Below are 23160 nucleotides of genomic sequence, written 5' to 3' on the forward strand. Positions count from 1 at the left end.
TTTTCGTTTGTATTTCCCTTAACTTCTCCTTTATTTAGTTCAATAAGCATTTATTGAGTATTTCTCATGTGTCTTGTGCCCTGTGCTGTATAAATACTAGACATACTAAAGTAACTAATTTATGGTCCCTACCCTAGGAGCTCACAGTCGTCACAGCAAGTCCTGCCTGAGAGGCATATCTGAGTCTCTTAAGGTGCATTTGCAGAGGTCAGAGGTCTGAGGTGGGCCCAGGCGTCTGCACGTTCATTCCATGGCGATGCTGAGCTCACCTCCGTTGAGAACCTCTGATCGCATGGGAGGAGAAGCCTAGCTGATCCAGTCTGTTTGTGTGGCAGGGAGAGACACCTGCTCTCCCTGGGCCACCTCGGTGGCTTGCCTTTCATCGCAGGCTCTTCCTGCATTTTTATGTGAATGGCTCACTGGGTGTTGGAATGATTAATTTGTGTCTATAAAGTACCTCAAAAGCAATTGCTAAACAAAATACAAGCAGGGGCTGGTTTCCTATAATTTCAACTATCTGGGACAGCTGTAAACCTGGAAGGAAACAGCAAACAACAACCAAAGGAAGAGGAGGGGGAAAAGGAGATGGAGGAGGGGGAGGGGGAGGAGGAGGAGGGGTTGGTCACTGGACTGAGGACAACAGCCGGGAGCTCACACTGCATCTCTTCACGTTGGCGCAGCACCTGCTCCGTGCCAGGCTCTGGTCTAGATGGACAGTCAGCGTCCCTGACTGCAGGAGCTGAGTCACGTCAGTGACAGACAAAAGGAAAGAGAAGAGGCAGGAAAAGAGAGGATATTGAGACAGAGTTGGCCTTGGTGAGAAGTGGCAAAGGAAGAAGAAGCTGGGTGGAAACAGAAAACAGAAATAAAGTAGAGAACGTGTGTGGTCGGTACAAACAGCCTGTCTCTCCCCGTGAGCCCTGGGGCCTCAGTGTTCCACACTAAAGGTACATCAGCTCTCAGCAGTGGACAGCGTGGGAGTGCGGCTCTTAGGGGACATTTGTGGAAGGGCAGGCTAGGTCTCCCTTAACACTGGGTGATGTATTCTCCATCATCGAGAAGACTAGCTTTTTTCCAGAATATTTACTGAGATGTGCAGGTATGTTCCAATTTTAGAAAGATTTCCATCAAAATAGTTAAAATTTAAGTACCATGAAAGCTTGTGCTCTCATTTTCAGAAATTTCATGTATCTGAAATTTCACTTATAAAGCCAATTAAGAAAAGAAACTAAAGAAAATGGGACGCATATCTATTTAGTACCTGCTCAGTTTTTGTTCAGTCCTTTCAACAACACTACCAGATAAGAATTCTCACCCTCATGTTGCAGATGAGAAAACCAAGATTCATAGACGGTGGTGCTGGGATTTGAACCCTTTTTATCTGACTCCGAAGGCTGTGCCTTTTCCCACTATACTGTGCTGTCTCCTCCCACATTAGAATTGACAGCAAAATTCAAGAAACTCCAGGCTTCAGTTTGATGATAGTAAAACCCCAAAGGTAACCTGTTTACACAATTAAATCACACAAAAGATAGTGAAAATTTGAAACCAGTTTAACAAAACCTGGTTAATATTTAGTCTCCAGTCACCGTAACGAAAGGCAGTGGTGTTGGTAAAAGGAGATGTTTGGTGCCTTGACTAGGGCTCCTTCTGAACTGAAAACTTCATATTTCTTGTAGACGAGTACTTGGGATACGTGGTGGCCTTTAACTTTCTATGTTGGACCCCATGTGTCTCGAAGGGTTAGTGTGTAGTTAGAAGGACTGGGTGGTTAGTAAGCAGGTGGCCGACTTCCCTAATGGTTGTGTGCCCAGGACGGGTAGCCTGAAATGAGCTGTTCACACTGCTTGGGAAGACACAGGAGGGGGTGGTTTACAGCAAGCCCCTGGGGCTAAAACTGCCTCCTGCGAGGCTTCGAGGAATCCGAGGCCTAGAGATGGGAGCATAACCATCCATAACCACCATAAAGCGAATCCATGAGTGTCCTCCCTCCTAACCAAGAGCACAGGAGGACGCATGGGAATGTACATTGTGAAGGGTTGGAGACATGAAATAATGGCTGACTGGTGAATAATGATGAAAATATGTGATGATGTGACTCCCAGGGAAGCAATTATGGTTAACCCCTCATTTGTTTGGCATTTTCAAGGATTGAACTGTCCCACATAACTGAATTTTCCAGACAGCTAAAACTTTCCTATTTATGTGCCCTGAGTGTTTTTTAACCATGCTTGGTGGAAATATTTCTGAAATAGATTATACAATTATCCTGCCTTCTTAAACAGGAGCTGCAAGAAATAACATTTCCTGAGATGCCTTTGACTGAAAGTCTGAGAAGACCCGATTCCAAGAGGTTTAAACAGTTAGGACTTGTAATTGCCTCACAGGAAAACCCCCAGCGCTGGCAGTTCCGAGGGTGATGAGTTCGGTGCCTCAGTGGCATCGGCTGACTTTCCCTTCATGGTCACGAGATGGGTGTGCAGTCCCGGGCTCAGGATCTTACATGCTAAGATCTAAGGCCAGGGCGGGATGAGGGCTTCTCCTTACGCGTGTCTTTAATCAGAGAGGAAAATATTTCTCAGAAGACCCCCAGCCGACTTCCCCTCAGTCCCGTCAGTGGGACTGAGTCACCGTTGCCTGCCTGGCTCCTGGGAAGGTAGAGAGAGTGGATAGCCAGCTATCTGGCCTTTGGAGTGGGGGTAGGCGGTGCGGGGAGCTGCCTAAAGAACGATGGCAAGTGGCTGTGGTTGGGCACCCAGGAGTGTGTGCCATGGTTTCCAGGACGGGGGTGAACATCACTTACTGTGTGGCCGTAACTGGACGGATCATTGAGCTTTTTATTCCTACACTAAGTGGCCCCAGACTGGGTCCTTTTTGATTTCCCAAGTCTGCTTTTATTTATTACCAGAGGCCCGATGCACGAAATTTGTGCAAGAGTAGGCCTTCCTTCCCCTGGCGGCCGGCACCGGCTTCCCTCTGGCACCGGGGACCCGGGCTGGCTTCCCTCCAGACCCTGCTTTGTCCAGAAAGATGTCCGATCTAATTAGCATATTACCCTTTTATTATTATAGATTCTCTCTCCTTCCTCAGGCCGCTAGTTATCACTACTCACTATTCACGTGCCTTGCCCTCATCTTGCCATACGGAGATTTTTTTCTGGAAAAATCATATCCTCAAACTTGTTAGGAGTACGTCTGAAATGTTCTGGGTACCTGACAGCTGTCCTGTGGATCAGACACGCAGAGTCTGGTTTCTTTTGGTTGTTCAGGGTCGTTTCCATTGTTGAGGCTTCGGAGAAGTGAGGTTTCTGGAGAGCCTTGTGCACCTGCACACGGCTTCGGTGAAGTCCTCTGGTGGTGAGAGGAGGAGTCTCTGGGGCAGGTAAGCTTGTTTATAGAGAAGATGAGGCTGCGTCCGTCTGTCCATCTGAACGCAGCGTGGCTGAGAGGCAGCTCTGCGCTCAGCTCCCTCTCAGTGCAGCTCGGCCGGCTGGTGGCTCGGGGCGCTCCCGGGCTCCGGGCGGTCCAGCGGCCTGCCATGCAGCGCTGTCAGCTGGTGCAGAGTTAATTGCTCCTGCCCTCTGCCAGGTGTCCCGTCCGGGAAGGAGCCCTGTGACCTCCAGGCTGTGCAGAGTTAGAGTGTTTGGGTATGACTTGTTTCAACAGGCTCTTGAAGAAAGTAATGCTTTGAAAATGGTTACTGAGATTATACTGAGCAAGTGAGGACCATCCCTTCTGTGGACAGAGAGCTGACCAAAACCCAGTCTCTGTGTACAGGAAGAAGGAAATAGAAAGCAGTTGTCAAAATAACCCTGACATGAGTAACTGACCCAAACGGAATGATTCTACTCCGGGAATCAGACATGAGCCAGTGGGTGGGGGTGGGTGCTGAGGAAGCAAATGGTTAGAGTGTTTAACTTTGATAAAGCTGCAACTCTGTGCTCAAGCTCCTTAGAAGCTGGGCGTTCCTTCAGAGCCAGTCTGTGAGTGAAGGCTGAGAGCAGTGGTTCCCAGCCTCTTGTTGGCCGTGCCGCACCTAAGCATCTCTAAAATCCTGATGCCTCCCCTGTGACATGTAGTTCTTATTATTGCAAAAGTGAGCTCCTGTTCACGTGGAGGAAGCCTTAAAGGCCATTAACTTGGTCTAAACAAGCTTCCAAAGAATGTGGCGTCCATGAAAGAGAAAAATTAAAGAACAAAAGGACAGTTGAAGTACTGAGAATAAATCACTAAGAAATTGTTAAAAATAATATGAAGTGATATGAAAAAATAGCAAATAAAGTTTCAAAACATAATAGAGTACTGAAATGTATAAATATGTCACAACATATATACTGTATATGAGGCCCCTAGAATCATAAGAAATGCAAAAAAATTCACTGTTAATAACTCATTCTCGAATTGCCTCTCTGTGGGGCGTGTGCCCCACTTTGGGAACCACTGGCCTAGAGTCACTATTTACTGCGCATCAGAAAGTCATGAGGTAGCCTATAGGCAAATGGTAAGAGACAGGAGCATTGCGGATAAGGAAAACAGGTTTTGTTTTTCTTTAGTTCTGACTAATTTGTACCATTCAAATCATTCTTACAAGAAGAATGCAAAGTATTTCTCATAAATATTTTCATTAACTCCTTCATATGCCGAGACATTTTTAAAGAAGCCAGTCCTTGATTGACTGCTGACTTATACAAGCAGGTTACAACTTAGCCAGGTCACGCCAGATATTTTTCTAATTTTCTCCTATGTGAATTAGTATGTGGATTACTGATTTTCTCTCTGGAATACTCTGACCATTCCTGCCTCCTAAAAGTCTAGCCCTTGTGTTCAGATTTTCATATTGGCTTCAACTATACTTTTTCAGAAAAAAAAAAAAATCCCCATGGAGAAATAATCCTGTAACCAATGCTTTTGTGGGATCATGGTACCTTATCAGCGTATACTAGTAGCTGGATAGCAATTTTTAAAAAAAATCAGAACAACACACTTACCTAAGTAAATACATTTGCATTCACATTTTGAATTATTTCTGATGCTAAATGGGCATTTAGGGGAACAGAGTAGATGGTTCCGAACTAGGTGGGAAAATCATTTTTCAGCATATCAGAATATCAGCAATTCATTTTCAACAACACAAAAAACAGGAACAAAAATTATGATGCATTTCATAGTCCAGAAAAACTGATTGCTTGAGAATCATGAAGCCTATGGTATTATCTATATTACTTTGATACTGAATGGTGACAGTGTTTGCTTTAAATTAGTCAGTTATTGCCATTGAATTCCATTATTTAAAACTGTGGCTTTTTTGAATGGGAGCTTACAACATGTACTTTTCAACCATGCTATTGGTGATTGTTTTCAGGGTTAATCTGAATCTTGTTTTATATTTGGAAACTTATCCATAATGTAAACATAATGTAAGTACACATGAATAGGCATTGTTTCTAAAATTAATCTGAAGAAATAAAATGAGTAATCAGGAAAGACATTAACTTATTTTAGAAAGCAGTTTTTACTCAAAATGACTGAAGATGTTACTGATCATGCTTTGTAATATAAGGGACTCAAAGGGGCTTTCTGGATCGAATTATTTATAATTTGAATCAGTCTGTTTTTCATATTTGGTATTGTTCCTATATGTTACTAAATCTCTGCATTGGCACAAATAGACATTGAGACTGCACTGAGGTGGGAAATGTGACTAAAGAGTGGACATGCAGACTCTCGCCACCCTTCTTTGGTTGTGGTGTGATTCAGAGGCAGAAAGCCCCACAGCCTGAGTCAGAGGCAGGTCCACTCCGGGCGCTAAGAGGCCTACCCACTGGGCCTCTTCTTGTATTTCTTGTTTTGTGTGTGTGAGTGTGTGTGTGTGTGTGTGTGTGTGTGTGTGTGTGTTTTAAGTTTCTTGCAAACCTAATTTTTTCTTTAAGAAATCATAGTGGGTCCTAAGAGGACCTAGTCCAAGTCAAATGTCACCCTAAGCTGGCATAACAATAGAGTATGTGGGGTTTCTTTTATTCACATATTTGTCTTACGTCACCAAAAAAGATGAACCTTGTGTATCCTCACAGCAAACACTTGAGCTTACTGAGTGGTAATTGTGACATAGTGAGCATGTGGTGAGCAGGTCATGCCAACATCCGTGAGAGCAGAAGGCAACGGGGGCCCCTGGAAGGAGCTTCGGGTTTAAATCATGAGATGAGCTCTGAGTCCTGCCCCTGCCCAGCTATGGCATGAGCGAGTTAGTAAACCTGTTGGAGGCTCAAGTTTATTCATCTGTTAAAGGCAGGCGGCAAAAACAGCGTCTGCTTCTCGGAGTTATAGCTTTCAAGTTAGATAAAGTATGTAGAAGTACTCTGTAAAGTACACATTTTTCTTGTTGTTATTTTTGATACATTAATGTGCCTGTTCTTTGTCCTGGAAGTGGATAACATTCACACAAATACATATTACATACCTGGAGGACTGTGCTATTGAAACAATCTGTGTTTTTAATGATGGTTTGCCTCAACTAAAAACAGTGTCATTTTCTTTTTAAAAAGGGAATTACAGAACCCCAATTGAACAGATGATGCTAACAGCAAAGATTAGACTCATTGTGCACTGCAGCAGTAGATACACATGGCACTCAGATCTGCTCCTGTTGCATTCCATTCAGGAGTTCCCACAGTTTAGGGGATGCATGTAGTAAAGCAGACAGAAAAGCTTGGAGCTGCTGAGTATCCTGCTTGACTGGAAATAAAGGGATAACTTTATTCTTTCTGGGGTTCCAGTTGCCATCTATATATATAAAAGCCTAATATGCAAATTGTCCCCACGGGAGTTCGACCTGGAGACCAGGATTTCGATCGCTTGCTATGATGTGCACTGACCACGAGGGGGTGGCACTGAATGAAGGGAGGCTCCGGCCAGCAGCCAGAAGGCCCCCTATTGGCCCTGATGGCTGGCCAGGCCTAGAGACGCTACCTGTGCATGAATTTCATGCACTGGGCCTCTAGTATCCTATAAGACAGAAAGATTATCGTCTGCCCTCTTAATGATCCCCTTTCTGAATTCATTATCAAAGGACACCCTCCACCCCATCAGATTGTAGGTGAGGAAGACACTGCCAACCTGTGAAGAGTTTATGGTATTACAGAGACTTAAAATAAGTATACAACCAACTCCAAAGAATACTGGGCACAGCAGAGCCACAAGAGAGTTCAGATGGCGTTCCTTCAGCACCTACACACCATGCCTCAGATTGGTTCAAGTTTCATTTCCGTGTGATTTGCCTCTCTACCTGGATTGTAAACTCCTTGAAGGCAGGAAAGGCATCTTGTATTTCTTGGTCCCTCTCTCCACACTTTTACCTAAGCCTCAACCAGTATGTATGGTTTAAATAGAGTCTTGTATCCAACATTCATATTTATACAAAAAATTGTATTAAGATGCACTTAACTCTAACTTTCTTTTCCTTTTTTCTGTGTTTGCAGTTGACCTGCCCCTGTTTTTCCCTCGAGACCAGCCGACTCTCACATTTCAGTCCGTCTACCACTTTACCAATAGTGGACAGCTTTATTCCCAGGCCCAAAAAAATTATCCATACAGCCCCAGATGGGATGGAAATGAAATGGCCAAAAGAGCAAAGTAAGTGAATCCATTGTTATTTCCCACAGGTGAGAACATGCTATCTAGTTCAGGGATTGGCAAGCTGTTGCCCACAGGCTAAAGCCTGCCCTGTGCCTGTTTTTGTAAATAAAGGTTTATTGACATACAGCCATGCCCATACCTTTACTTATTCTCTCTGGCTATTCCCATGCTACAATGGCAGAGTTTGTCATGGAAACAGACAGAATATAGCCTGAAAAGCCAATTTTTCTGTTTGGCCCTTTACAGAAAAAGCTTGCCAACCCCTTGTCTAACCTCATCAGATTGACCATGTTGTTGTTGTTTTTAATGGATTATGGGATTTATCAGAAATCTACCTCTCTACTTAGAGAAGTACTAGATAGAAAGTAGAGTTGTGGATAAATGGTGTCAATGATGGAAATGTTGACAGCTGCTTTCATTTTTCTTTTAATATTTTCCGCAGCTTCAAGTAGGGCCGCATTTTCCTTGATTAAATAAGTAGCTACACAAATAGCTTAGAACTATTAAACTCCCTATGGATGTCGGTTGGCAATTTGATTAAGTGGCAGATGGTTAGTACTTTATCACTTTGAATCACACAAATGAAGAATTATCTATTAGGTGTCTTCTTCATTTGCTCACTCAGTATTTACTGAGCAACTACCATGTTCCAGGCAGTGTGCTCCGTGCTGGGGTACAGTGATAAGCACATTAGAAATTGTCCATGTCCTCTTGGGATCTATAGCCCAGCAGGAGAGATCAAAGCCTCCATCACACCACACTTCTAACCGTGTTCAGGTTCCTGCTGACAAAACCTAGCCTTCCAGACCTAGAATGCTCTTGATTAGCAGAACTTCTTGCTCATGCCACCCCCTCCCTGAGACCTCGCTCCCTCCCAGGGTACCTGTTGGCATCTCCTATACTTTCTCTAGCACAAGGCCTTCACTTATAGCAGGATGGATGGGACTCTTAAGTAACGATAGAGTGGCTTCCTCTGGGAACCCAGGCCTCCTCAGATTCACCTGCGGAATCTAGAGCTGCTGTTATCTGAAACTTCAGTGTGCCCTTTCTCCCTGTAGTGGCCCTTTTTACCATGACACCCAAGTCTGAAATTCTATTTAAGGAAAAAGACAAGCGTATGCAAATGTAACTAATAACAATGATTAAGACTTGAATACCTTAAAACAGACTCAAAAGGGGATTATAAAGTAAGTTTTCATGTTTGAGGCATTGCAGTTGTTTAATTCTCTGGGCTTTCCCTGTGTGTATATAGGATCTGCCCCTAGAAGATGGGCTATTTGTGGTATGTGCTGTGGAGTCTGAACCAGATGTGTCTTTGTGGTTTCCATGGCAAAGCTATCTGTGTGTGTGTGTGTGTGTGTGTGTGTGTGTGTGTGTGTGTTAAGTAGCCATTTAGCATGTATATGAATTGAGTCTTTTAAGGAGTTGCAGACCACAAGCCTATGATTTCAGTATGGGAATATTGTAAGCGCAGGTTGTTTATCTTAACAGATCGGTCCACAGAGTTGCAAGAGACATTTGCTTTATGTTAACACCAGTCTAAAGAAAACATCTGAAATAATGTTGAAAAAAATCTGCCTTCTACTATAGTTAGGAGGATCCATTTTAAGTGTAATAAAGGAAAAAGTCAGCAGCTCATGTTAGGAAGAAGACAGAGTAAAAGCTCCTTCCTAAATCGAACAGAGTGGCTTCCCTGGGCGCTATAGGAGGTTGGGCAATGGATAAACACAACCAGGGTACTGTCCTGCAGTACAGGCTTGAGACTGGTGGAGGTTGGAGAGAAAGGACAGGAGGAAAGGTCAACCGCAGCACTCCCTCCACACCCTGGTTCTTTGTCCTGTGAAAATATTGTGTGTACACAGTGCATAAAAGGCTATAATTCACTTCGCGAGCTCTGCCCGTGACATAAACACTCTCACAGTTTCTGAACAACAGTAGAGCCTTTGAGTGGAGTCAGCTGTTTATTCCCTCCTATAGAGCAAAATTCTAAACATGCGAACTCAGAAAGGACACTTGTTGGCACTGACTAGGGCTTTTCCCATGACGTGTGCTCCTTGCTCATGGTGGTCCAGCTAATGCTGTCCTTACAAGTGAAATCCCCTCTACCGGGTGAGCACAGGCTTTGAGGCCATGCATGCCCAGTTCCTCTCATAAGGTCCAATCCCATGTGCTCTGTAGCCTGGGCAGGGCTGTTTACCGCTTGAACTCCATTCTGTGAAGCAAATCTGTAATTCCTCTCTATTCGAGTCTGTTTTCCTCTCTATTGGGGTGGGGGCGGGGGCTTGAAATGAAGGGTCAATCAACAAGAGGACCTATGAGGGACCCCTGAGTTTAGCTTCTGTTTTGTCTTTGCTCATTCCTTTGCTCCCACCCTCTTTCTTCGCTTCAAATCTACTCCTTATTCAACATTCTTCCTTATGGCTTTCCCCATCCATGCTAACTTGCAGGCAGCTATTTACCCTCTACTTAGCATTTTTTTTACATAGACAGTTATATCATCCGTTAACAGCATTACTTCTTTCTTTCCAGTCCCTATACTCTTTATGTTTTTTAAGTTTCTTTTCCTTACTTGAACTGACTGGGACCTCCTGTATGATGTTGTATACAATGATGAGAGCAGACATCTGGCCTTGTATTTACACATGAAGGCTGATGTTAGCAGTAGGTTTTACATAGATGTCTTTATTACATTGAATAAATTCCCTTTTCCTACTTTGCTAAGAGTGTTTATCACGAATGGGTGTTGAATTCTGTAGAATGTTTTTCCTGCATTTGTTGACATGATCCCATGGTTTTTCTTTATGCTGTTAAAGTGAATTGCATTAATTAGTTTTTGGATGTTAGACCAACCATCCATTCCAAGGATAAACAAACCTTTCTCAGTCAGATATTTTATCCTTTTTTATATTATTAGATTTGATTTGCTAAAATTGTGTCAAGATTTTTATGTCTATGTTCATTAATGATACTAGTCTGAAATTTATTTTTTTGTGTGTGTTGTCCTTGTCAGATTTTGATAACAGAGCAATGCTAGTTTCATAAAATGAATTGGCAAGTTTCCTTTATCCTCTCTTCTCTGAAGGTATTTGTGTAGGTTGGGCGCTATTTTTTTTATAAGTGTTTTATTGAGTTTTATTTGTGGGAAGAAATTTAATGTCTTTATTAAATATAGAAATATCCAGATTTTTAAATTTTCTTCTTGTGTTCATTTTAGCAAGTTGTGTATGTTTTTTAAAATATATTTTTATTAATTTCAGAGAGAGGAAGGGAGAGGGAGAGATAGAAACATCAATGATGAGAGAGAATCATTAATTGGCTGCCTCCTGCACGCCCCCCACTGTGCCCTGATCGGGACTCAAACCCTGACATCCTGATTCACAGGGCAATACACTCAACCACTGAGCCACGCCAGCCAGCTGGATGTGTGTGTATTTGCTTTTTAAGGAATTTATCCATCCTAAGTTTTTGCATAATTGTTTGTAATATTTCCTCATTTTTTTCTTTTACTATCCATAGAAACTATAGTGATATAACCTCTTTCATTCCTTATAGTGAAAATTTGTATTTCTTTTTCTCTCCTTTTTTTTTTTTTAAACAATCTACCTGGGGGTTTATCAGTTTTATTAATCTTTTCAAAGAAACAGCTTTGACCTTGTTGATATAGCCTTTAAGATTTAAAACTTTCTACGGTTTGCTTTAACTGCATCCCACAAATTTTGATATATTGTTTTACATTATTATTTTGTTAGAAATATTTTCTAAATTCCCTTGTGATTTTTTTTTTGAGTCATGGATTATTTATAATTGTGCTCCTTGAACTTTAAGTCTTTTAGGATTTTTCTAGATATCTTATTGATTTCTGTTTTTGTCAGAGATCATAATCTGTAAAATTTTAATCCTTTGAAATCTGTTGAGATTTGTTTTATGGCTCCACATGTGATCCATCTTGGTAATTAGTCCATGTGAAATTGAAAAGAATGTGTGTTCTGCAGTTTTGAGGTATAGTATTATATATACACTAGTAGCCCTGCGCACGAATCCGTGCGCCAGTAGCTCGCCAGTAGCTCTCTGCCACCCTCCAGTAACTCTCCACCCGCTGCCCTGCCCTCCTGTAGCTCCACCCGACTTCCCTCCTAGCTTGCTGTTCTGCCTCCTCTTGTAGCTCTCTGCCGCCCGCTTGTAGCTCACTGCCCCACCCTCCTGCTGATCCGTGATCTGGTCGTTACGTGGTCGGTTGTAATGCTTCACGGTATAACGACCATTTGCACATTACATCTTTATTATATAGGATATTTAGCCAAATTACTTGTTAGTGTTATTCAAAGCTTCTATATCATTACTGTTATTTTTTTGTGTTTATTTTTATATCAACTACCAAAAGGAGGTGTAAAATTTTCCACTTGTGATTTTAGATTTGTCTATTTCTTCTTTTCGTTTTGTCAGTTTTTGCTTTTCACATATTTAGAATTGTTATGTCTTGATCAATTGCCTTTCTATCATTATGAAATGGTTATTTCTGGTAACACTTCTTGACTTGAAATCTTTGTCAGATATTTATATAGTTGCATTTGCTTTCTTATGCTTATTTTTTACATGGTATATCCTTTTGTTTCATCCCGTGCATGTCTTTATATTTCAAAGAAACATTTTGTAAATTTTTTTAAACTAGTTGGTAATCTCTGCCTTTTAATTGGAGTATTTGGTTTATTTACATTTCATATAATTAATGAGCTGATTGAGTTTAAGTCTAACAACTTACTATTTGTTGTTTAATTTTATTTATTTGTGTATTTATTATTTATTTTTTTGTTCTTTCCTTCCAAATTTTCCCTTTGATTTATTTGCATATTTTTTAGTATACCATTCTCTCTTCTGTTGTCTTTTTATGTATAGCTCTTTGTATCATATTTTAGTTATTAATGCACTAAAATACTTTCTTATATCATGGTATAGTATGAATTAATATAACACTTCAAGTATAATGTAAAAACCTAAAACAGTATAATTCTCCTTATATTTTCTACTACTATCCTTTGTGCTCTTACATATTTCACTTATACATATTTTATGAGTCCCACATTGTTATTTGGCTTTTAATATTCAGTTAACTTATAAAGACTTTAAGAAAAGAAAGAAAAAAATACATTCCATTTTATTTTGTAATTTCCAAATAAAGATAATGGAGAATCATTTCCTGTCCCTCCCCTCCCCCCCCCCCCCCAAAAAAAAACACCCCTATTATTTTTAAAAGTCTCCTTTGGAGCAAGCCTTCAAAGAGACTATGTTCAACCTATATACAGAGGACACAGACTCACCATTAAGAAAAGAACACTGTACCTACATGACACCCTCTGCCTTTCCTGTGGACTTCACCTTTTACGGTGGACCCTATCCTGTCACAGGATCATCCCTGTGGCCCTGAGGGGTACTGTGCAGAACCTGTCTGCCCTTCATGCAGAGAAAGATACTGAGGTTCAGAGTGACTAAATGACTTACCTGAGGGCACACAGCTAACTTCTAGCAGCGTCAGGGCTAAATACAGGGCCCTGACCTTTCTGCTCATCCACACCCAGGTAGACAGATGGAGTCCCCCATTCTCTTTACCACTTGTCTGAGCCTCCCTCCTCAGAGTCCTGGCACTTGACTAACATAAATGTAGAGAGAAAACCCATGTGCAAAGTAAGAGCACCGGCCCTAGTCAAGACAGACTGGATTTCAAGCTGTTCCCTGTCCCTCACTAGCCAGGAAGTATGACTTTGGACACATTCATAATTTCCCTGAGGCTGTCTGCTTATAAAATGGTGAAGCTAGTTTAGAGGGCTATTATGAGTATCAAATGGGGTGATTTCTGTTTTTTGTTAACAAATTGCCACAAATTTAACAGCTGAAATAGCACAAGTTATTATCTCTCAGTTTCTGTGGCCAGGAGTCTAGGACAGCATGCCTGCGTTCTCTGTTCAGGGTCCCCTATGACTAAAATCAGGCCTCATCTGAGGCTTAGGGCCTCGGCCCGCTCATTCAGGTTCTTGGCAGCATTCAGTTTCTTGTAGTTATAGGACTGAGGTCCCTGTTTTCTTGCTGGCTGTCAATTGGAGGCCATTCCTTGCCATGTGGTCTCCACTGTTGTCAAATCAGCAGTGAGTGGTGCTCAGCTCTTTCTCATGTTTCTGACTTCTCTGTTGCTGACCTCTGCACCCAGATTTAAAGGGTTCCTTTGATAAGGTCAGGCCTACCAGTTAACTTGCCTTTCTTAAAGACATCTGTCCCATCCTATATAATAAAAGCCTAACATGCTAAGTGTCAGGTCATCCAGTTGGCCGTTCACCCAATCAAAGCGTAATATGCTAAGGCCACTCAACCGCTCGCTATGACCTGCACTGACCACCAGGGGGAAGATGCTCAATGCAGGAGCTGCCCCCTGGTGGTCAGTACGCTTCCACAGGGGGAGTGCTGCTCAGCCAGAAGCCCTGAGCCAGGCTCACGGCTGGCGAGCACAGCGGCGGTCGCGGGAGCATCTCCTGCCTCCAGGGCAGCACTAAGGATGTCTGACTAATGGCTTAGGCCCACTCCCCATGCTAAGCTGTCAGTCAGACATCTCCCGAGGGCTCCCAGACTACGAGAGGGCTCAGACCAGGCTGAGGGGGACTCCCCCCCTCCAGTGCACGAATTTCGTGTACCGGACCTCTAGTGCAACATAGACCAATAACAGGAATGAAGTCCATCATTGTCACAGCCCTGGGGATTATACAGGGAGCGTAAACCAAAGATGCGGAATCTTGAGGGGTATCTTGGAATTCTGCCTACTACATGACAATATGTAGGCGAATTGCCCGGCCTAGGGTCTAGCATTCAGTAAATGTTAACTCTCAGCAGCAGCATCCCTGGAGGAATGCTGCTATCTTTTTTAAAAATATAACAGCCAACATGGCTGCCCTCACAGGTGCCCAGTAAACAGTCCTCCAGCCTCAGTGACTGGGCCAGGGATTCTTACATTCTAGGTTGCCCATCCATGGCTGCTGTTCCCTGTGGTCGTGTCTACTGGTGGCAGCACAGCCAGCATGGAAGGGGGAAAAAATCTATCCTTCAGTTATTTAATCCACATAAACCCAACTATCACTTTAAAAAAAAAAATGAACCCACTAGTTACCTACTTGCTAACTTGTATATAGCTTTAGCTATATCTAGAAGAATGAATCAGTGATGTTTTGTAATTCTTTCTAGTGTGATAAATCAATGGATACATGGAGTAAGTTTTCCATGAATTTTATCGTACAAAGTACAGTTCAATCCTAAAGAACTAAGTCAGTTCGTATAATAGAATTTAATTTAATTTGGGGAAACCACCCACTACAATGGCTTGTCACACATTAAATTCATGATATAAATAGAATTACTAAAGAATATTTGAAAAATATCTTCTCAGTCAACACATGGGCGTAATTCATCATGAACCTCCTAAAATCACATGTTGTTTCCCTCCTTGCCTCAAGGTCAGAAAGATGTTATTTTCTGATTTAGAAACCTATCCTAGTGCTGCCAAGCAGTCCACGGTGGCCCATATGTGCTCTTCATCATGTGTGCTTGTATTATTTGTCAGCCAATTGTCTTTGCAGAATAACTTTCTCTTTCAGTAATTTTTTAAGTGGTATATTCTGAACTATTTCAATTATTTTTCATTGTTGATACCTTAGTATTCTCAAAGATACTGTTTTCTTCAAACTTCTCATTAGCTGTCAAATGCTCCAATCCAGTCCCCTAAATAAAACAGATAAAAATAGATCTCTTGACCTAGTCAGTTTGGCTCAGTGGATAGAGTGTCAGCCTGCAGACTGAGGGTCCTGGGTTCAATTCTGGTCAAGGGCACATACCTGGGTTGCAAGCTCAATCTGCGGCCCTGGCGGGGTGCGTGCAGGAGGCAACCAATCGATGTCTCTCTCATATCAATGTTTCTCTCTGTCTGTTTCTCCCCTTCCCTCCACTCTTTCTAAAAATTAATGGGAAAGCCCTAACTGGTTTGGCTCAGTGGATTGAGCGTCAGCCTGCGGACTGAAAGGTCCCAGGTTCGATTCCGGTCAAGGGCATGTACCTTGGTTGCGGGCACATCCCCAATAGGAGGTGTGCAGGAGGCAGCTGATTGATGTTTCTCTCTCATTGATGTTTCTAACTCTATATCCCTCTCTCTTCCTCTCTGTAAAAAATCAATAAAATATATTGTAAAAAATAAAAATTAATGGGAAAATATCCTCAGGTGAGAATTAACAACAACAACAAAAAATAGATCTCTCCTTGATTCTGGAGGAGGTAAATGTCCCCACTCGGTTTGCACCCCTCCCCACCCTGTACTGGGGCCTCCGAGGCCCTCTAGACTTCTAGAGTGCAGGGAGCACAGTGTGGAAATCGTAGTTCCAAGAGGGGTACTTCACAGTGCGGTCACAGGAGCCCTGAGGCCCGGCAATTCTTTGGGAACTGGGTTGGCCTGGGGAGGGGTGCTCATGAAGTGTAAGTGGTTTTAATGTGAGCCTATTTATGTGTTTGTTTCTCTAGAAATTAGTGTCTCACTTCTCCACTCCTTTGTTGGCAGCTCCTTAAGGAAGCTCGAATTGTGCTTTGTTTCTGTTGAGGTTTAGTTGCCAGATCAGGCAGTCCCTGTGCTTGGTAAGCTGGCCAGCGGGTATCCAGACCACACTCAGTGTTAGGAAAACCCAGGTGGGAACTTTGCAACAACCCTCTCCCTCTCCCTGGACAGCTACCCCTCCCTCCCCCGCATCTGTCCCCTTTATATCTCTGTTTCTGGCACCAAGGGTAGGGGATGACCAGGAAGGCGAGACCCTGTCATTGTGACTGCCCATGCCCACACACCCTCTGCAAGGGGGAGCAGCTGCAAATCCGAGCCGCTCTGGGCAGGAAAGGAAACTGGCAGCAGGGACAGTGCTGAGGGAGACAAAGCCACCAGGGCTGGGCTCCCAGCAAGCTCTGCCACGGGGCCCATCGGGGTCACCTTAGTGACAGAAATGCCAGGCTCAACTGCTGCTATGATTCATGGGTTTTCTTTTGTCTTTTGTTTTGGCTTGAGTTACCAAGGAATAATTCCCTTTAAAAAAAAAAAAATCCCAACTTCATCTTAGCTGAACTCCCCTCAGGAGAGAAGAGGGAATTTTCCAGGCCCAGGCCAGCAGAACCTGGGAGATAGGAGTACCGAGGAACTGAGGAAGGTCAAGGTCGCCAAAGCCTTCCATTTACCTGCATGCCCTGGGCTCCTGCACAGGCAAGCTCACCCAGCCCTCCTGAGGTTTGGAAATACAGAAGCTGTGAAGAGAGAAGTAAAGCAAATCAATTGCGTGGCATTTGGGGATCCTTGAACTCTCAAAGAAAATCCTTTTGAAAAGTATCTTCAAGGGATTTGGTTTGTTTTTCCTTTCAGAAGAGAGAGTAACAGAAATGGGGAGGAATCCAGATCTGCCTGGCGTCCAGGCATCCTCTCCAAACTGCGTAGGTCAGAGAGAACATGTTATTTATTAGAACCTGACATCTGTTGCTGTGAGATAAGCTCCACTGAAAAGCACGGCCATCAATTACTGCTCACACAGCCCTTATCCCAGGCTGAGCTGCGCAGTGTCCCTTCAGGTTGTACCAGGCACAGAGCGGTCCACAGCCCCGCCCGGCCTCCTCGCCCCTCCAGCAGGACCCTCAGACCTGGTCCTGGCCCCTCGTCTGTGTTCCTGGCGTCCTTTGATTTCTTTCCTTGGCCCCTCTGAGACCTGTTTTAAGGACAACCCTGCCTCTGTCCATCACGCTTTCTCAGTGAAACACAGGGTTAGGGTCACTGTCTCAGTCATGGAAAACAGAAGAAGCTGCACATGGAAAGAATAACTGGAAGGCCAGCCCACCTTTGTAGGGAAATGAGTTCAGCTAAGCCGCGGGCTCCGATCACTCCTCTGCCATTGGGAAAATGTGTGATAACTAAGTGTGGCCACTTCCTTGTTTGTGAGGTATGGTCATCTTTTTTCTTTGTTGGAAAAGTAGGCAGACATCTTAGAGAGTCAGAAAGGAAGGGGTAGAGGAGTTGGATTTTGATAGTTTACCAAAGTAGACACATACCCTTATTAAAGGAACCAGAGTTACCTTTGAACTATTGGAAGAAGAAGCATACAGTGAGTCAAGAAAATCCTAAGAACGGTGGCTTGGGTTTAGGAGACCTGGGTCTTGTCTGGGCCCATGACTAATTTCCTCTGTGATCTTAGGAAAGACACTTGACCTTTCTGGGCCTCAGTGCTCTCATCTGAAAGCACGGGGTATTAGCGGGTGAGCACTATGTTCTGATTTATTTCTGACATTTTAAGTGAAAATTGTGTTTAAGATAGCTTAGCATACTTTTTTTATTCATGTTGAGAAAACTCCATCTCTGTTGCCAGAGGTCAGACACAAATTGAAAACATCACTAAATGGAATTAAGTACACTCTGTACGTGATGCCTCTTTGAACAACCCGTGTCTGATATTTATAGAACACTCCAGTTGCGGAACGTGCACACATATGCCCTGAGCACACACCCAGTAAAACCATTCTGGATGTAATACATTTTCACATGTCAAGTTAAAACAGCTTCTCGGGAATTAGGCCTGACTGTTCCGATGTGCGTGCTGGGTTCTGACAGGTGCCGCCGGGGCTGCCATGTGTGACATGGAGTCCAGCCAAGACAGAAGGGCCACGTGTTCATTTCTCTCTCTCCTCATTCAGGCATGAGTTCTAGATATAAAAAGGAAGCATCAGAGAACAATCAGGACATCCATTCTGCACATCACAGTGCCAACTAGAGGCCTTGCTCTGTGGGAGTGGGATTCTGTCTTGTCTGTGGTCAGATCACTCAGCACAGGGGCCCCCTGTGAAAATGAGCTGAATTCACACTTTTTAAAATAGAAGCTCTATAGAGGTGAGCAGAACCAGAAGTAACCTCCAAAATCCACAGCCAACGGCCGAGTTAAGTTGGGTGGCCAAGCAGGAACGCATCTAGGAGTGTAAATGTGACACTGAGGGCCCATCTCAGGACATGGAACATGAAGGACCCGTACAGATCGTCTAGTGCAGTGGTCGGCAAACTCATTAGTCAACAGAGCCAAATATCAACAGTACAACGATTGAAATTTCTTTTGGGAGCCAAATTTTTTTAACTTAAACTTCTTCTAACGCCACTTCTTCAAAATAGACTTGCCCAGGCCATAGTATTTTGTGGAAGAGCCACACTCAAGGGGCCAAAGAGCTGCATGTGGCTCGCGAGCCGCAGTTTGCCGACCACGGGTCTAGTGCAGCAAGACTGAGTATGGTGAGCATTAACTATGTGGTGCAAACTGAATGAAGTGATTGGTATTAAACCCTTCATATCATGATTAGCATACACTTGACACTCCATTCATCATTTTCATTTCCTGGAAAACCTGTTCAAGGCCAGTCAGTACCTGATCACTGGTCCAGGGCACAGCCCAAGTGCCCTCTGACCTCTGGCTTTCATTAAGCCTGTTTCCTGCTCCCTTGCTCACGGATCAGCACAGTGGAGGCAGGGATAGAGGTTGGCATTTCTGCTGGCACACACCCATCCTCCTTCCCACGGAGGGGCCTGGCCTGGGAGCCTTCCTCCTGCTGGCTGCTGCAGCCACGGGAAAGCCCGGGGTATTCTTGGACAGAAATAGCCCTTCTGAGAGAATGAAGACCTGGCCCTGAATACCTTTACGGGAAGGTGAACATTCCCGTGGCCGGACTTACTGCTAGAATCGGTGTGCAGAGGAAGAAAGGGTGTTGTAGTGAAGCAGCCGAAGAAAGACGCTGCTCCCGGCTGCACCACGCCAGCAGGGAGGCTCACACGGAGAAGAGGACGAAAAATTCCAGTGACTCCTGTTCGCAGACAGACAGAGCCCTGCGCTTAGTCATGCCTAATGGAAAATGGAAGCCAAGAAAGCAGAAGCGAGGCTGGAGGGGTCTAGGGTAGTCATTAATCCAGTCACCTCTGGGGAGAAGTGTGATCTGCCCATGTGCCCTGCTGGTCAGGGCTGAGCCGCCGGCAGATGCCGTGGCCACTGGGAGAAGAGGGTTGAGGACAGTTGTGATTATAGGAATCAAGTGTGACAATGGTGTCTGCAGTGCTGATATTGCTAGTAATTCATTCTGCAAACGTGAGAGTGATATACACTGTGTACAGAGTGTGTGCAAAGCGCTGGGAACCACCACACACGCACAGACACGCACGCACACATCTGCGGTCGCTACCCTCCAGGTGCTAACGCTCACCCGTTTAGAAGACCCCCCCTGCAAAGGCTGTGATAGACTTCGGACGGTCCGTGTGGTGGAGAGGCCACAGCATTAACTACTCAGGGCACTGAGTGCAAGTCAGTCGTGGAGCAGGAAGCTCTGCGGCTCTTCTAACCCCAAAATCAAAAGGTAGGAAACCAGAAGTTTCCATTATTGATTATCTCAGGGATCCTATCATCCTTAACCTATCATTTTTCTAGTTTTCCAGATAATGACATTTATGGGAACATACATGTAAAGGCAAGATTATGTTGTTTTTCTCAAAATATATGATAATGGAGCATCCTGGCCAGTCCCTCCCAACCTTCTTACAGATGGTAATAATAATAAATGTGAGCTGAGCACTTACACTGCACCAGCACGACTGTAAACGCTGTGCATAGTTTACCTCCTGGGATTCTCAGAACGGCCCATGAAATGGGTCCTGCCGTTCCCCGATTTTGCATTATGAAGCCGAGGCCCCCAGAGTGAAGTGGCATGTCCATGTCACAGAGTAACTCAGCGCAGGAACTGGGAATACATGTCGGTTTCCTAACCTTTAGACTGGCTTTCTGCTCTCATAATGCCCTCTCTTCCTCAGATTGAGGAAGTTTTCCCAAATTCGCCGGCACCTGAGCCCAGCTGTCTGTTTAGAGCTGGAGTTTCTGGGCTCCCTGCCTCGGCCGACGCTCGGGTTCGGTGTGCCCCGGTGTGGATCTGATTAGGTTCTGCCCAGGTCACAGCCCTTTCCCATTCATTCATTCTTACGTGAAGCAGATGATTCTGGAATTCACAGCAGGTATTAGGACCATGTTCAGTGGTGTCTTGGACATAGCCCCTGCCTTCACTGAAGTAGAGGTGGGATGAAAACTCTGTTAAGTATCTCTCTTTCTTAAGGCAGCAGTGCATGCAAAGTCCTGAGGGAAGGAGATGATGTCTGTTTCTGAGATGAAGGAAGCTGACATGGAGGACGGGTAGGGTTTGATGTGCAGCAATGGAGGGAGGAGACTCCTGCCCGAGGGATCAGAGGGCCCTGAGGCCGGGCTACACTGAAGAGTGGAGGGAACATGCTCTGGATCAAACCAGCCAGAACTCCGCCCAGGTCCTACCACTTTCTGGTAGTAGTTTGTTACCGTAGACGCTAGTCAACAGTCCCCGCTCACAGGGGGTTGTGGGTGTTAGATGCAAAAATGATTGTAAAATGCCTGGCATTTTGTTGGTGTTCAATTAACAGTAACTATTGTTATTAACTGCCATGCTAAGACATGCTATCCTTTTTTTAAATGGAAGCAATAAGGTTTTTCTTAAATTAACGAATTATGTATTGATACAGTGATCTGCCTTGGTGGAGGTATGTAAATCATAATAGGTCCTCTTGGCATTGGAAATATTAAGAAAGGCAGTAAAAACTGAGTTCTCCGGTCACGCCTGTGGAACGCTATCAAAGAATGTTTGTCCTGGGCCCTTTCCCCCTTTTTTACCACCTCAGTGCCCTGTGCTTTAAGAACCCACTCTGTTCTCCGGAGCTAGGATTGCCAGTTTTAGGAATTAAAAATATCAGATGCCCAGTTGTATTAAATTTCAGATAAACAACCAACAATCTATAATAATCTATAATAATAAAAGCATAATATGCAAATAGACCAAACGGCTGAACAGCAGAACGACTGTCTGGACATCCTTCCGGATGACCTTCCAGAAGAAGCCAGGGCTGCAGCTGTGAGATTGAGGCAGCTGCCGCGGCTGCGAGGGAGTGATCGAGGCATGGCTGAGAAGGCCTACTCTTGCACGAATTTCGTGCATTGGGCCTCTAGTTTAGTATAAGCATATCCCGTGCAGTGTTTAGGACATACTTATACTGAAACATTAGTTGTTGTTTATCTGAAGTTTAAGGTGGCATCCGGCACAGAGAACAGTTCAAGAATTAGTAGGACAGTCTGTCTGACGGGGAAGGGAGACTCATTCATTTCCTAGCCTCTCTCTCAGGTGCGAAGGCCTCACAGCAGACTCTGGCAGTGCCTTCAGGTCACTCCCTGGGTAGCGACATGAAATGCGGATGGGACCCGTCCATGTGTGTGTTGGGGCAGGGAAAGAGGCGTTGGATGTTTCTTACCCGTGGTCATGTATTCCTGGCCCTCTTCTTCAGAGCATTCAGACAGGTGGCAGAATGGAGACATGCTTTGGGGTCTGATGACTTGTGTCATGGAATAAGAGCAAGGCCTCTCTCATAGAGTTTCGTCAACTGTCCCTTGTGGTTCGAGTGACTTGCAACGGCCACAGCAGGCATGAAGGTAGCTGACCAAATGCTCTCTACTCTGGTGAGTCTGAGGGTCACAGTATTGGAGCCAGAAGGACAGTCCCGCAGCCTCACTTTGGAAATGAAAACAAAGACCCAGAGAAGGAATGTCTGTGCCCAAGGTCACACTGCGATTCAGAATTTGAGTCTGAACTTGAGTCTGGGTTTTCAGGAATAATTTAGCGTGTCTGAAAATTCCCAGCACACTTGTTGGGGTGATTCTGAACCTTTCCTCTGGGTTACGTGGTAGCCGTGGTTTCCAGATCTCCACTTGCCTGCGTGTCCTCGGCACTGCCACGTGCAGCTCTGTGCTTGACTCATCCTCTCCTGCAGGCAGAGCTGGTTAAGCCCCCGAGGGCGCGATCACTGCAGTGGGGAGGTCAGGGCACTTTCTAAGGCAGCTTGGTCCTGGCCCTCCCCATAGTGCTTCCTTGCTGATCTCTGCCCAACCCTGACCCAGTGTTCTGTGGTTGAGATGGAAAAATCCACCTCGGAGCAGATGGCTTTTAACCTCCGTTTCAGAGGCATAATTGGCCACGTAACATGAGGTGAAAATGAAAACAGAGCAGGGTGTAAGTGTGAGCAGAATAGCGCCCTTGGGCTTAAGAGTGACTTTGACCTATTCCTCCCAGACTAGAATGATTATTCTTGGGGAATCGCTTTATTAATGGTATCACTAGCGAAGAGGCATCAGCCCTAAGACCAGCTTTATCTGCACACTCTGAAGGCAAGCCTGCTGTGCAGGCAGCACCAGCCACGTGGAAGCCCGGAGCAGCGATCATGGGATCTTCCACTCTTTATTTTCTTGTTCTTGCCACAACCTGTCATGAGACCAAGAAAACTTGTTTTGAAAACGCTTGACAGCCAAAACAACCTGTTCTCAGCCCTGGATGAGAGCACGCGTCCTCTCTGACCACTCACGCACGGTTCGGTGTTTGACTGGCTACTGACTGG

General features: G+C 44.5%; 1 protein-coding gene across 1 annotated transcript in view; it reads left to right on the forward strand.

Moving 5' to 3' along the window:
• BABAM2 (BRISC and BRCA1 A complex member 2) overlaps positions 1-23160 on the forward strand; it is a 343534-nt gene that overhangs the window by 305735 nt on the left and 14639 nt on the right. Inside the window, exon 11 of the mRNA XM_079792681.1 lies at positions 7475-7628. Within this exon, the coding sequence (XP_079648807.1) occupies positions 7475-7628 (154 nt within the window). The remainder of the gene's footprint in view (positions 1-7474; positions 7629-23160) is intronic.

The sequence above is a fragment of the Cnephaeus nilssonii genome, assembly GCF_951640355.1.
Source record: "Cnephaeus nilssonii genome assembly, chromosome: 15".
NCBI lineage: Eukaryota > Metazoa > Chordata > Mammalia > Chiroptera > Vespertilionidae > Cnephaeus > Cnephaeus nilssonii.